This window comes from Sander lucioperca, chromosome 23 (genome assembly GCF_008315115.2).
Source record: "Sander lucioperca isolate FBNREF2018 chromosome 23, SLUC_FBN_1.2, whole genome shotgun sequence".
NCBI classification, from domain to species: domain Eukaryota; kingdom Metazoa; phylum Chordata; class Actinopteri; order Perciformes; family Percidae; genus Sander; species Sander lucioperca.
The window spans coordinates 20090720-20105160 of record NC_050195.1 but is presented as its reverse complement, the minus strand read 5'-3'; the positions used below and the strand labels follow the sequence as shown (position 1 = coordinate 20105160).

General features: G+C 41.2%; 1 protein-coding gene across 7 annotated transcripts in view; it reads left to right on the top strand.

Moving 5' to 3' along the window:
• asap1b (ArfGAP with SH3 domain, ankyrin repeat and PH domain 1b) overlaps positions 1-14441 on the top strand; it is a 60585-nt gene that overhangs the window by 26458 nt on the left and 19686 nt on the right. For 4 of the 7 annotated variants that reach the window (XM_031292816.2, XM_031292813.2, XM_031292815.2 and 1 more), the window contains exons 4-14: positions 108-182; positions 656-705; positions 900-1029; positions 7104-7189; positions 8826-8901; positions 9982-10068; positions 10756-10764; positions 10996-11096; positions 11221-11290; positions 13620-13707; positions 13952-14000. In XM_031292816.2, coding sequence (XP_031148676.1) covers positions 108-182; positions 656-705; positions 900-1029; positions 7104-7189; positions 8826-8901; positions 9982-10068; positions 10756-10764; positions 10996-11096; positions 11221-11290; positions 13620-13707; positions 13952-14000 — 821 coding nt within the window. The remainder of the gene's footprint in view (positions 1-107; positions 183-655; positions 706-899; positions 1030-7103; positions 7190-8825; positions 8902-9981; positions 10069-10755; positions 10765-10995; positions 11097-11220; positions 11291-13619; positions 13708-13951; positions 14001-14441) is intronic. The other 3 variants (XM_031292817.2, XM_031292814.2, XM_031292812.2) reach the window with 1 other exon arrangement.

Here is a 14441-nt window from a genome sequence, read left to right as displayed (position 1 = left end):
CTTTTTTTCGTATGAAAACCTGCCTCTGCACTGTGTTATATGTTTCTATGTTTTCTTCTGACAACAGCTACATTATAACACCCTGCGTTCTCTGTGTCCTCTTACAGCTCCAGAGCCTCAGCCACAATGTGATCTTTACTCTGGACTCGCTGCTGAAGGGCGATTTGAAAGGCGTGAAAGGGGTAAGATTTACTGTAAAACAGTTTCTCTTCCTGACATTTTTTTTTCTCTCTCTTGACTCTTCCGGCGCATCCCCCCCCCTTCATTGCAAGGCTCAGCAGCGGGACAGGGAAAATGGATGCCTCGTCAGCACATCTCTCATTCTCTCTATTAACCTCTGTATGTGGAGTGTAAGCGAGAAGAGACCACAGAGACGGGGGAGAGCTCTGTTTATAAGCTCACACTGTAAATCTTGAAGAAGTAAACACTGTCTTTGTGTTGTGCTTGAGGCGAGTGGCGAGTAACTGGGTCATGAACCGTTGATGTTCGGTGTACAAGGAGAGGCGTGGTCTCTCACTGGCTGTCCAGGGCATAAATCATGAGCGGAGTGAGGCATTTGTTGGAACTCTGGTAGCGTTCCAACTCTGCAAATACCTCCGTCCCTGGGGTGACCTCTTTGTAGTTTGCTGATGCTTGTCCTCCTGTGTTTCTGCAGGACATAAAGAAGCCCTTCGACAAAGCATGGAAAGACTACGAGGCCAAGTTGTAAGTGGATAATTAAAGTTTGCTGTTGTAATACCGCATATTTGCACCATCTAGCTCATTATAGAGTACTGAATAATGGATCAAACACTGCTTATAATAGGCCGCAATATTGTTTGCACACATTGTGAAACACAAACCTACACGCATTGTTTAAAAACAGACAAGGTCAGTAATAGTCCTTTCCTCTGTGTCAGTACAAAGATCGAGAAGGAGAAACGAGAGCACGCCAAGCAACATGGGATGATCCGCACTGAGATCACCGGGGCTGAGATCGCCGAGGAGATGGAGAAGGAGCGGCGTCTCTTCCAGCTCCAGATGTGCGAGGTACGTTGTAAAATGAAGCTACAGTACTAGGACATTTTTGGTTGGCTTCTCAGCAGTAATCAAGTACCAGAGCACAGGCCCAGCACATATCCCCACAGCACAGCATTGTGTGTCTTTTATTTAGCTGTCTCATTGTAAATCACTTGGGATTGTAAAAATTACCTCCATATTTATGTTGTGGTAGGTTGTGGTCAGACAAAGCCTCCTCATTTAGTTCAATGAGACGAGGGCTCTGGCAAGACAATTGAACCCTGCTCAACTTGTGCAGCAACATAGTGTAATATCATCTGACGTTGCACGCATGGATTATCGTACATGCAAGCGGAGATTGCTTTTCTTTTTTGTAATTATTCTGGCATTTTTTAGGCATTATTAGATTGTCAAGATAGATATGTTATATAGATTTTCATCATGATAACCTTCCAGATTTGTGAAATGCTATCCTTTCATATTATAAACCACTATGTAGTGTTTTAGTGTCCGATAAGGCTTCAAATTCATGAATCTGTCACCCAAAACCGGCCTTCCTGGATCATGTTTCGTCTTCTCATTGCAGCAACACAAACCCACACAATCCCACCAACGCTGCGCTATTTTTGGTTTGAGCACCCACTTATTAAAATCCTATATATATATATATATGTGTGTAAAGTCTTCTTTACCAGCTGCATTTAAAGGAGATTTTAAGCTTGAGTTGACTTTTTTCTCTCAGATAATTTAAATAATTTATAGAATATCACTCGTACAGCCCGACATGAAGGGATTACAGCAGCCAAAAGATACAGCAGTACCTACATGAATTCATGAACAAAGTTTGTACAGCTGTCTGCCTCAACACTCTGCTCAAACTGGTTGTTACAATGATTGTATGTCAGTGGATATAATTTTGAAAATACAACGCTGAACATCTCATGGCACGTGATGAGTAAACGTGAAACGATATTTGAGCAGCTCGTACTAAACAGTCAAACTGTTTGTCTTTAAGTGTTTTCAGATGTTCCTCTGGTTTTCTAAACTTGTTTGCATCTTAGCCTATTTGAGTTCTCTTTGGTATTATCGCTCAAAGACTAAGACTTAAAGAAATCTGACAGCTGGAATTAAGTGTAAAACAAATGTGAGTTCTTAGTGTGCCCAAGAGAATTAGAACAAACTGTTAGAGCTCACTCTGCTTTGCCAAAAACCTCTCTAGTGGTGGGTGGTGACGCCTACGCCTTGTTCACTGTTTTATCCTGTTAAGATTTTTTACTCAAATTACATAATGGACCAATGGCTGTTGCACTGCTGTTGCTTTTGTGAATTATTCACTTCAGAACTTGCTGCAGTCCTTTTGTGCCCTGCCATGCAGATCTGCCCTCTTCTCACAGTGACTCAGAGGTGTTTCCCTGCCCACATTTTCCATCTGTGTTTTCTTACAGTATTCTGTTACAGGCAGGTGTTTAATTAAAGGTGCAATATGTAATACTGACAGCTAGTGTTTAAAATAGTTACTGCAGTACAAATTCAAAATACTGGAGAGAGTCGTCTCCCCCGCCCCCTTCTCCCCAGACTCGAAGTTCACGGAGGTTGCCAGGCTGAGACCGGAGCATCCAACAATGTTGCTAGACGCTTGTCTCACATAGCCAGACATTACTCCACAGCACAGCGGAGTAGCTAACGTTAGATGCTGGCTATATTGACATATTGTCATAAAAGCCCATGCTCACGTGGAGCTCTATACTCAACTGAAATACACACTTTTTTGGCTTAGAATTACAGTAGGAACCGCTAAAAACCCCACAACCTCGCTGTCCTCTCCACCCGCTGGACAGACACACTTCCTCTGCTTAGAATTACGATAAGAACCGCTAGAAATACCACTACCTTGGCGTCCATTTCCACCCAACTGAAATACACACTTTATTGGCTTAGAATTATGGCAACAAGCGCTAAACACACTGCAAACTCACGGTCCTCTCTTCTCGATTTACAGCCCCCCTCTCTTGGCTTCAAATAACTCACCGTTGTTGGCTACGGCTGCTGAACAGGCTACACGTTGTAAACAGCCGTAGCCCGCTTGCCTGGTCCTCCGGTAACGTTAGCATTTAGCAGGGTTAGCACGGCGGCGTTAGCCAGGACCAGTCGGGATCACTTTACTGGCTGTGTCTCAATTGTTTTTGCGAGTAACCAACTTGTGTACTCTAACTATATAATTCAATGTGAGTACACAAATGTTGAAATTACATAAAATGCCCGTCCCTTGTAGCTGTGATAAATTAGCCTGAAGCTAATGCTTACCTGTTCAGGAGGAAATTAGCCAACTCGGTGTCCTTTTGGGGCTCTAAGCTGTCTCCATCTTTTAAATACATCGGCAGTATTTACCTGGGGTTTGTTACGTCTCTGGTCATGCAACTGTTAGAAACATGCAGTTTTTTTTTTAGGTCGGGTAGAATCTATCTCCGTTGATCCTGTTCGTTTGTTTGCTACTTTCATGGCTGTGCCTACATTACAGCTGTAGCACGCTGGGTTTACGTTTTTACAGGTATGTGTATATCTGGCAACCCGGCCTGGCTGTCAAACTGGGCAGTTGATGATAACACACAGGCCAAAACACAGAACAGAAATTCCGTCACGGAACGGAAATTTCAAAAGGAGAAAATACTGGCATTAGCATTGTTGTCAGAAAAAATTGTATTTCAACTTAGCATGTTCCCTTAATATCTGATGACGCATTGGGGTCATTTTTGGATTTATTACAGTAAATATATTACATATTGGACCTTTAATTCAGGTTTATGTACATTTAATGTTTTCTATGAAGTGCTAAACATGAAACAAGGGGAACAGATAAGAATACAACAAAGTTCTGTGACGCTGTACTTATGAAGAACAGAGCTTTGAGCTAAGTGCTAACAACAGCATGCTAACATGCTCACATTGCCAATGATGACATGCTGATGTTTAGCAGATATAATGTTTTCATCTTGGTTTAGCATATTAGCATACAGTGAGTACAGCTGAGCTTTATGGTAACGTCTTTAGTTTTTACTTTAGGTATTTGGTCATTAACCAAAGACATTGCCCTCCTTAAAGCCACGTTAGTATCATGGCTCAAAAGGGAATTCATCAAAGTTAATACAAGTCTTCAGAGTATGAATCTGCTGGCATCCAACATGAAGCCCTCATCTTTTAATACTTTTTTAGCCCTCCCAGTGATAGCTCTTAGGATGCCAATTGCTAAGTTTCTTGGTTGGCACTAGCAGAGTGTTTGAAGAAGCAAGCCAAATGTTTAAACACCCTTCCAAATATTATCGTATTATATAAATGTATAGGGTAACATTATAAAAGTTTATATTAATAGATTGTGTCACTCCTATAACAATTAATTGTCTTACTTCTATTTGACTTTGGAGGATGTAAACATGTTGCTATAGATTGAGTAAGTTCTGCTGTAGTCTACAACTTGAGCCCCATTTTCTTTAGGCTATATTTTTTTAAATGTTGGCAAATTGGCACCATTAAAAGTATGCCGAATTAACTGTTAGCAGTTCCTGTTTCCAATGTACCCATTGATGTACAGACAGCTGTTACTGGATTATTTTGATACTGAAGAAAACTTTTATTTAGTTACTAGGAGCGTCTTTTTTCTATGATTCCTTAATGGATTTATGGATTTGTCCCACTGAATCTAAGAATATGTGTATGTAATATATGTTTTAACTAGAATAACACCAGCATGCACCTCGTATAGTATCTTTGCCTTGCAACTCTCCCCCTTCAACTCTTCTATACCGTCTCACAGTTTGAAAATACCCTCCTGGTATAATATCTTTAGAAGCTTTCTCCCTTTTTTATTGGAAACATGGCCAAAATCAAGTCAACTTCCTTTTCCTTTAGCATTCCAGTTGAAACATCAACTTGAAAGTTTTATCATGATTTCAGAAGATCTTCTCTACAATCACTGTATTATTCACTTGTAGCCTGCCTCCAGTTGATGCCGGAAGCTAAAATGAGTTGCAGCTCCCACGCTATATTAGCATTGGTGCCTCAAGTCCAGATTTGATTTTACATTTCTAGTCATCTGCAGAGCTGACTTACAGGATGATGGATTTGTTGTTTCCTCATAGGACTGCACTCTGAACAGTGCCTGTTGGTTGTTCCAGGGTAAAAACGTCAAATAAAAGGTCTTTGTGGTTTTGGTTACTTGTTACTGAACAAGCTTCACTGTAAATAGTAGTTAGATGACTCTGTGGTTTGAAGAATTCCCCCTAAACAAGCATTAAAGGGCTCTATTTTGAGAGCATAATTTACTTGTTTTTATACATACATGATGTGATAGTTTCAGGCCAAGTGAAGTTCATTGTTCAGGCCAAAAATAATTAATTTTGAAAGTCAGATATCTTTGTCAGGGATTTAATTAGCTAGGTTTTTAGCTGCCTGGTTATTTTATCTATAAGCAGTTACTCAATTGATTTTCCAGAAAATGTACTACTGTATACTTTACCAAGATATAAGAGCTGAAACAATTACTGCAACTATTGACCATAATATTAACCATTTGAGTAATCTTTTTGTCAAAAATGCCAAACATTCTCTGGTCCCAGCTTTTCATATGTTCATAAGATTTGCTTATTTTCTTTGTACCTTTGGGTTCTGGACTTTTGGGTGAACAAAAAAAATTATTTGGAAGACAACTAAGAAATAGTTTCAGACATTTTTTAATTGAATTCTTTGACATTTCTCGACTAAAAATGTAACTCATTAATCAAGAAAACGGCTGGCAGACCAAGACAGCATTGATACTGCAATGTAAAAATGACATGTACTGTTATAGAAGATTTTATCCATTTTGCATATGTGAAGCAGACCTAGATTTGTGTTAAGTAATCGACAGTTATGTGGTTTATCTGTATTTTAAGCTTGTTGTACGTCTATAAGGTGCTCTACCAATTAAACAAGAGTCAAAATAATCACAAACGAAAGATTTTCTAAAACGATAGTCGTCATGGCTTGAAATACCAGCGTAGCTGCTGCTGTTGTGTGTGGTACAATATGTTCATCCCACTTAACCTAATTTCTCTCTGTGTGCTCGCTCTCACGCGCTCTCTCTCTCTCTCTTTCTCTCTCCATGTTACTCAATCACCAGATTACAGGATGCTCTCACTCTCTCACCCTTTTCATCCCTATGTTGCCATTGAAGGAGTGCGGAAAGGCAGGGCTCAGCAGGGTGCATTATGTCCTGCTCAGACACGGCAACAGTGCGAGCGATGCTGCTCATTCACACAAAAGAGTCCAAACACGCACATGCGGCCGCGCTGTCCCAAACACTGAACCCACACAGGGCTCAGACAAAATGTGGTTAATCTCCCATCCAACAGGCGCTGTCAGCCAGACAAAGGGACAACACATGCATGCATACACACGTATATGCACATACACATGCACTCATGCATATGCTAACACACATGCATCCACGCACGTGATAGAAGGAGCAAATTGAAAATGCATGTTGGCGTCATAAGCTTCAGAAAGCTTTTGTGTAATAGATTAAAGTTTGCTGTGGAGCTGAAAGTGTTTTTTAGCTGTGACTCTGTAAATCTCTGTGGATTGGCATGTTGTTGGATTAGCTCAGATTATTTTTTTATTCATTTGTTTGGTGGGAGCCCTGTCTGAAGACTCCTCGCTCGTTTGAATCCTCAGACACCCAGACTGAGCATACAGTCTACAAAGCACTTCCTCTGGAGGCTATTCTCTCCTTTTTTATGATGCTAATGTGAAATATTTTTCATAATCTTTTTGAAACTTCACAGACAGCATGGTATTCTCTTGTACTGCAAGTGTGTTAACCAGTCTGGTCCCCACTCCCACAGTGTCAAGGCAGCCTTGGCTCATACATCAAAGCCTTCATAACTCACCCAGATGCGATTATCATAACTTAGTGTTCATATTCTAAATGTCCATGGCAAAACAGAAGTCTTTATTCTCTGTATAACAGCTCTGTCACATTATACCTTATTAAGCAAAACAAAAATCCTTTAAATACCCAGAATTTCCACTTGAACTTGAACTTGAACTCTGCACCTCTCTTTGCTTTGCAGTACCTCATCAAAGTAAATGAGATCAAGACCAAGAAAGGAGTGGACCTCCTCCAGAACCTGATTAAGTATTACCACGCACAGTGCAAGTAAGTACCACCTTAATCCTCCCGAACCCAAATGTGTGAAGCTCCACTGTTGTGTGCATAACACCCACTGAGAAATGTATTTCAAAACACGCCAAAGAAAATGATTGCTCTTGATGTCATTTTTCTATCTCCTGTATGATTCACAGATCTTGAGGGTGCACAGTCATATTTATGGCTCTCATAAATATGCACAGGTCATTAGAGATATGTTCTGACAGCTGTGGGGTTTGGTGGGTAAATAAGTGGGCGCTGTGTGTGCCAGAACCGCAGGTCACAACGCCCTGTGACAGAATGACAAATTTTCTCTCAGCGTTGCTAGGTCTTGTCATAACACTAGGACCAAACAATATACTTCCCTGTTTAATATGTTCAACCTGGGCCTGGATGGATAGAAAAGCTGCAGTGGTGATGGATTAGAAACAAAAAAGCAGTCCAAAAAAAGAAAACTGTTTTTGTCTTAATTTTTACCATCTGAACCAATTCATTTAACCAATTAAGAATGGCGATTAAAGGGACATTTGGGCATTTGTCAGCCCGGCTCAGGGAAACAAAGACTCTTGCAAGAACGACATTGATCAGGGTGAGATGCTTACTTACAGCTTTCCAAAAAACTTTCAAGTAACAGAAATCCTCTCAAATCATCTTTTATTGGCAGTCAATAAAAAAAAAAAAAAACATTTTATTTTACTAACTCACAGACACACTACTTATCCAGCATGCACACAAAAAAAAAAATCAAAAGTGAGCCACAGCTTCCTGACTAGCATAATCAAATTGAGTTTAAACATCAATGCGGTAGGAATGTCAGCTGCCGGGTCAACCAGGATGTTGCTATGCAGTTTGCCACAACACCTACAGGAATTTCCATTGGACTACGTTCTGTGCTTATTTGAAAAAAAAAGATTTTCTTCCTGGAGTCCATATTTCCCAAATCGCCCAAAACAGAGGTGGTGGGTAAAATGTTATCATGACCAATACTCATAATGGTTGGTATACCAGAATTTCCCATCAGATGATAAATATAAGTAATGCTAAGTACACGTATTGTGCAGTAAAATGTGCAAAAAGTCAACCGAGGTGAATATTGTCCTTACCTGCAGCATCAACACTTTAACTATACTATACTATAATAACAGACAGGCTTTTTAGTAATCGACGTGGAGCGCTGGATGGAGTGGGAGGAGAGATGTGGGATCCTCGATGCACAGATTAAAGGAAAACAAGCAGAGGAGAGATGTGACAGAGTAAATAATAAGCAGAGGAAGGGAAAGGTGGCCAGGGGCTGGAGAGAGAGAGGTCATTAGTGGTGATTTGCAGCTGTAGCGCTGCATCGAGGTGTGTAACACTGACAGATCTGTGATGGATTTCAGGATGTGCTAAGCACCTCTGCAAATCTTCCGTGGACACGGCCAGCTACGATTTCTGTGCCAAGAGTCAGAGACGCCAGAACGAGCCGAGCTATACATTAAACATAAACTGCACCAATCTCCTCTCTCTGTGTGACCTTCAGAGTGGCCAAAAGCAGCACAGTCCAACACCTGCCAGTAGTAATTCCCATAAATGGCTGGCTTGTCTCTCATATTTATTCCAATGCGTGTTAATGTCAGTGAGATTCACATGTACCTTCCTTTTCCAGTTTCTTCCAGGATGGCTTGAAGACAGCGGATAAGCTGAAGCAGTACATCGAGAAGCTGGCAGCTGATCTCTACAATGTAAATACGCACATCTTTACCTTTTCATCTCTTCCTATGCTTTTATTTTGGCTTTTATTTTTCAGAGAATCAAACCTGATCTTCTGTACATCTGTACATGCATACGTGTACTTTGACTGTGGTTACTGTTTTTTCAAATAGTTAAATTTGACAAAACAATCTGAATTCAAGGTCCACTTACTAGCTATTTCCCGAATCTCATGCATTTCTTACAGTATTCAGTAAATTAATTTTGCTCATACTGATGCGATAAAAGCTCTGGGAAAAAGGCTAGTAAGTGGACTTTGAGATTTGTTTTGGGTAAAATTGATGTTTCCAAGATCGAGAAAGAAGTTGCATTCTACAGTTTACTACAGTTTACTATTCAAATAAAAGTATTTGCATGAGCCCTACGAGAAATGACTTACAACGGTCATGTTTACATAGATCACAATACGTTATTGGAAAGAGAAAGTTATGTTGGGCTCAGAATAGCAAATGTAGCACAAGCAAAGATTTAAAAAAGATGAGCCCACACTGACTGCTCACCACTATGTCTTACAGTACATTACTGCTGTGCTTTCCCCTGAAGCAGCAGTTTTATCAGGATACAATGCTCCTGCTGTTATTATACTGCATGAGGGGAGATAGCACATTGGCAGCAACTGTCATGATTCAGAATCTCCTGGAAACTAGTAAACCTCACATATCCAAAGATGGTAACGCCTGGCAAAGTAGAAGTCAGACAGAAGATCCCCACACTGTACTGATTGCTCCCAATAAATTTCATTTAACAGCAACATTTCAGTCTAACAAAACTTGAGACGTGGGAGCTATCATTACAGTGTGTGGCTCTTCTGCTCTTTGTTTTTTGGATCCAGCACCTTACATGTTTTTGGGCATGTGCTTTCTTTCTTTCTTTCTTTCTTTCTTTCTTTCTTTCTGTTTGTATAAATAAACGTTAAATAAAGTAATGGCAATGTAGTTATTTACAAGATGTAATTTTTATAAATGCAATAAACGACTCTATGTAAACACAGCTGGTAATCTCTTAGTTCTGCTGGTGCCTCTTTTCCTCAACCTTGCATTTGTCCTCCTCAGATCAAACAAACTCAGGATGAGGAGAAGAAGCAGCTGACTGCCCTGCGGGATCTGATCAAGTCCTCCCTCCAGCTGGACCAGAAGGAGGTAGGCAGGTCACATTCAGAGACACCCGGCCAAATTTTAAACTTGTAGCAGGTGAAATTCTTTCGAGGCCAGCCCAAACTCAGACACATGTGGCTAAACACAGCATTAGCAGACCTCATACCAGCCACGATGCTCCACATGCCACACAGACAAGTTCGAAACTTGACACTCCTATCCCCCGTTTTTACCGTACACCTCCTCTCACTCTGGCCGCTACCAGGTTTGGAGCTTGTCTCCTGCAGCACAGAGCGAGTGTCCAGTGCTGTACCATGCTGGTAGCCAGTGTGTGGTAGGCTTTGCTGGTGACCAGTGTTGTGCCTCACTGGCTGCTCAGTGGAGAGCCACTCACTGCCCGACTTAACACCACATCACACTTAAAAACACTTCCAGCCCCGGGTTTACTTATAAAGAACTGGCTGTATGTTTGTTTTCACACATTGACTCTCAGTCCGCTGTTCTGCATGACACCATTTTTTTTTACATTTGGTTTACAGTTTCTGTAGTGTCTTTTGTTAATAGCACACACGGTTAGCAAGACATTTAGAAAGTTAAACACATGAGATTGTGGTTTTGGTCGGCATACGGGCGGGCACACTCTTTCACACCCACCACCTGCACCTGAGCTAGATCTTTCACACCTCTCCCCTCTATCTCCCCCTTTCTCTCTTCTGCTTGTCTGGAATCAAGTCTAGAAGAGTAAGTTCTGGTGCATGTTAAGCATGCTAGCATCTGTATGTTCTGCTTGACAGTAGAGTGGTTTGGCCCTTTAGAGGCTTCAGAGCATGCCTTATAGATTTATTCCTGGTAGCACTTTGTGGTGTGTTTGTGTCTATGTTGCATGTCTTTCAGCAGCCTCTCTATATACCATGTGTTTAACATTGGTATTTTGTGTTTGCGTGTGTGCACGTATTGTGTGTATTTGGACAGGACTCGCAGAGTAAGCAGGGTGGCTACAGCATGCACCAGCTGCAGGGAAACAAGGAGTTTGGCTGTGAGAAGAAAGGTTACCTGCTGAAGAAGAGTGATGGGTAAGCTAACACAGCCATTATTTAAAAACACTGTAGCGCGCCATTCATGTTGCTTTAAAATGTAAAGTGCACACAGAAAAGAAAGACATAACGAGTCCTTTTTTAATGTGCCCCTTCTTCACAGGCTAAGGAAGGTGTGGCAGAGGAGGCAGTGCTCAGTGAAGGGGGGCATGCTCACCATCTCTCATGCCACAGTGAGTATAAGATGAATACACACACACACACACACACACACACACACACACACACACACACTGACTGTGCGGATCAAAGGGAGAACATCTTGCGGGGAGGGTTTGTTGGGCTTTCTCAATCTGGAGGCTGGCAGAGTGGAATTGACATAGATGGGTTGTCATGGCAACCCTGTCTCCCCCTTCTTATCACCCCTCCCCCCTCTGCCTGCTGCGCCTCGGTGACTCATCTCAGAGTGAGTGTGAGCGCACTGTATACGCTGGCACGTCTGTAGGGTCGTCTCTGCTCTTGTGCAGCTGCAGAAGCTGCTGTGCAGTGTGATGTTTTCTTTCCTGTGTGGACGGCAGGAATCTACATACTGAATTCAAATCTGAATTAACTCTATTCCACTGTCACTGTATACTAAAATGAAATGAAATGAATGAAATATAATGATATCATCCAAAGTACTGTTAAAAGAAGCTCCTGAAAGATCAGAGGATTATGTTTTTGAACTGATGTCCACAAACCAGCAAGTTAATTTATCCCCTCCTCATCTGATTGATAACCAGCAAAAGTACTATAAATATCATTCAAACTAAGATGACCTGATTCATATCATTGTGGAGGCTAAAACAGGCTGGGTTGCTTACACGAATAAATGAACCCCGACAATAAATAGATGTGGTTAATTAACACTGTTGGTATAAACTTAGATTTCGTTTTTTAGCCACATTTTTGTCTCTTATAGTCTCATAATAGTTATTAAATCAGTAAAATCAGTTTCATTTCATGTGGGTGATAACAGTTTTGTATATTTTGGAACTGTCTGGTGCTGCCTGTTTGATCACAGATAAAGGAGAGTTTTAGTAACTTTCAAATTTGAGGAACGTCAATGAGCAGGCTTGTTGGTTGAGATGGTAAGCCTGGTGAAGTTAGCACTCAGAAGTTTTTTTTTTTTTTTTTTTTTACAAAAAGACACTGCTGGATGTACCATTTCAGAGAGGTTAAACTCTGGCGATGCATTTTAATTTGTCACATTTGCTGTTTTTATAGTGTTAGGATGTGAGCATGATTTGAACCTTAACACAGCCGCTGCCTCAAACATGATAACATCCTTTGTGTCTGCTGCGAGAAGCTCAGGGGAAGTAGTTATGATATGAAAGGTGTCCCTTTGTTCAGTTGAGCGATGGAGGGACTAAGTCTTTAACCTGTCACTCTTGGTAGTTATACGAGAACTTATAATAATTTCTTTCTGAATGCGGTTTCAGCCTTTGTGGCAGCTGAACTCTAGGTGACTCTAGTTGACATGGCGGGTTGCCAGCAAGCCAGCTGAGCTCCGCGGCTCATCACAGCCTGTTAGCATTTCATTAGCACGTGCCCTGGCCCCTCCTCTGCCCGGGCACTGGCAGGAGACAATGCTCAGTATACATGTGCCAACTGGGCCCAGTATTAAAGTACACAGCCAGCACGGTCCAGTTTCTTAACAGGGATAAGAGGCGTCCTGAGTTCAACCCATTGACTGTAAAATTAACAGTCTATGGTTCAACCTGAATTCTGTAGTTTTAGTTAGTGTGGATATTCAAATGCCTGAGGTATGTTTAGATCACAGCCCTAGTGCTAAATAATAGATAAGTTGAGAGAAAAATCTACAATTATTTTGTTAATTGATGATTTATGTAAATCCTTTATCATACCTGTGGCTCAGGTGCTAGAGCGGTCGCCTACCAATCAGAAGGTTGGCGGTTCGATCCTTTGCCCTGCAGTTCCATGTTGAAGTGTCCTTGATCAAGACACCCCGAATTGCTCCCGATGCTGCGCCATCGGAGTGTAAATGTGTGTGAATGTTTATCTGATGAGCGGGTAGCACCTTGTATGGCAGCCTCGGCCACAGTGTATGAATGTGCATGAATGGTTCCTGTACTCTGTTAAAACGCTTTGAGTAGTCGTTAAGACTAGAAAAGCTCAATATAAATACAGTCCATTTACATTCAGCATGCAAAAATGTTGTTGCTTGCAACTTCTTACTTTAAATATGATACTTCTCTGTTTTGCTCTGTTTTATATTATTGTAAATGGAATATGTTGGTGTTTGGACTATGTAGCTAATAAAAATACCAGCTGTGATGGTGGTTCCAGCTTCTCAAAATATGAGTATTTGCTGCTTCTTTTTGTTTTAAATTATTGTAAATTGAATATCTTCTGGGTTTGGACTGTTGGTTATTGGATAAATCGAAAAAGAACAATAACTTAATGTATAGAGAACCTTGTGTGTAATGAAGTGATTTGTTGTGATTGTATATTTCCTGTCTGATCCGCCATTGTGACCCTTATCTTGTTTGTGCTCCACAGTCCAACAGGCAGCCGGTCAAACTCAACCTGCTCACCTGCCAGGTCAAGCCGAGTACTGAGGACAGGAAGTGCTTTGATCTCATTTCTCGTAAGTATTACTACATGCCAGAATATATGTTAGTATGAGACAGTTGGGGAATTCCTGCCTTTTTATAAACATCAAGGAAAGTGAATCTGCGGACAGACTATTTTTATACTGCGTGTCCAACAGGTACCACACAGACAAGTGATATATTTGAATAATTTACTGTACGCTGTCTGTTGCTTATAGTATTATAAAATGCAATGTAAGAAATTTGCTTACTTAACGTCATCGTTTCTGTATTCAACAGATAACCGGACATATCATTTCCAAGCTGAAGATGAACAAGAGTTTGTCATGTGAGTGCTTCAGAGTAACATTGCTCAGAAAATACACTAAAAAGAGTATTTATCACGATTTCTTAAAGGTCCTATGACATGCTGCTTTTTGGATGCTTTTCTATAGGCCTTAGTGGTCCCCTAATAATGTATCTGAAGTCTCTTTCCTGAAATTCAGCCTTGGTGCAGAATTACAGCCACTAGAGCCAGTCCCACAATGAGCTTTCCTTAGTATGTGCCATTTCTGTGTCTGTAGCTTTAAATGCTTTTGAGGAGGAGAGAGGGGGGGCAAGGTGGAGGGTGGGGGTGTGGCCTTGACCAACTGCCACTTTGCTCGTTTGAAAGCCAAGATGTCTCTCTCTCTCTCATGGGCGGGCCAAATTCTCTGGGCGGGCAAAGCAGAGAAAGGGGAGGTAACCTTTCCCCTTATGACCTCATAAGGAGCAGATTCCAGATCAGTCC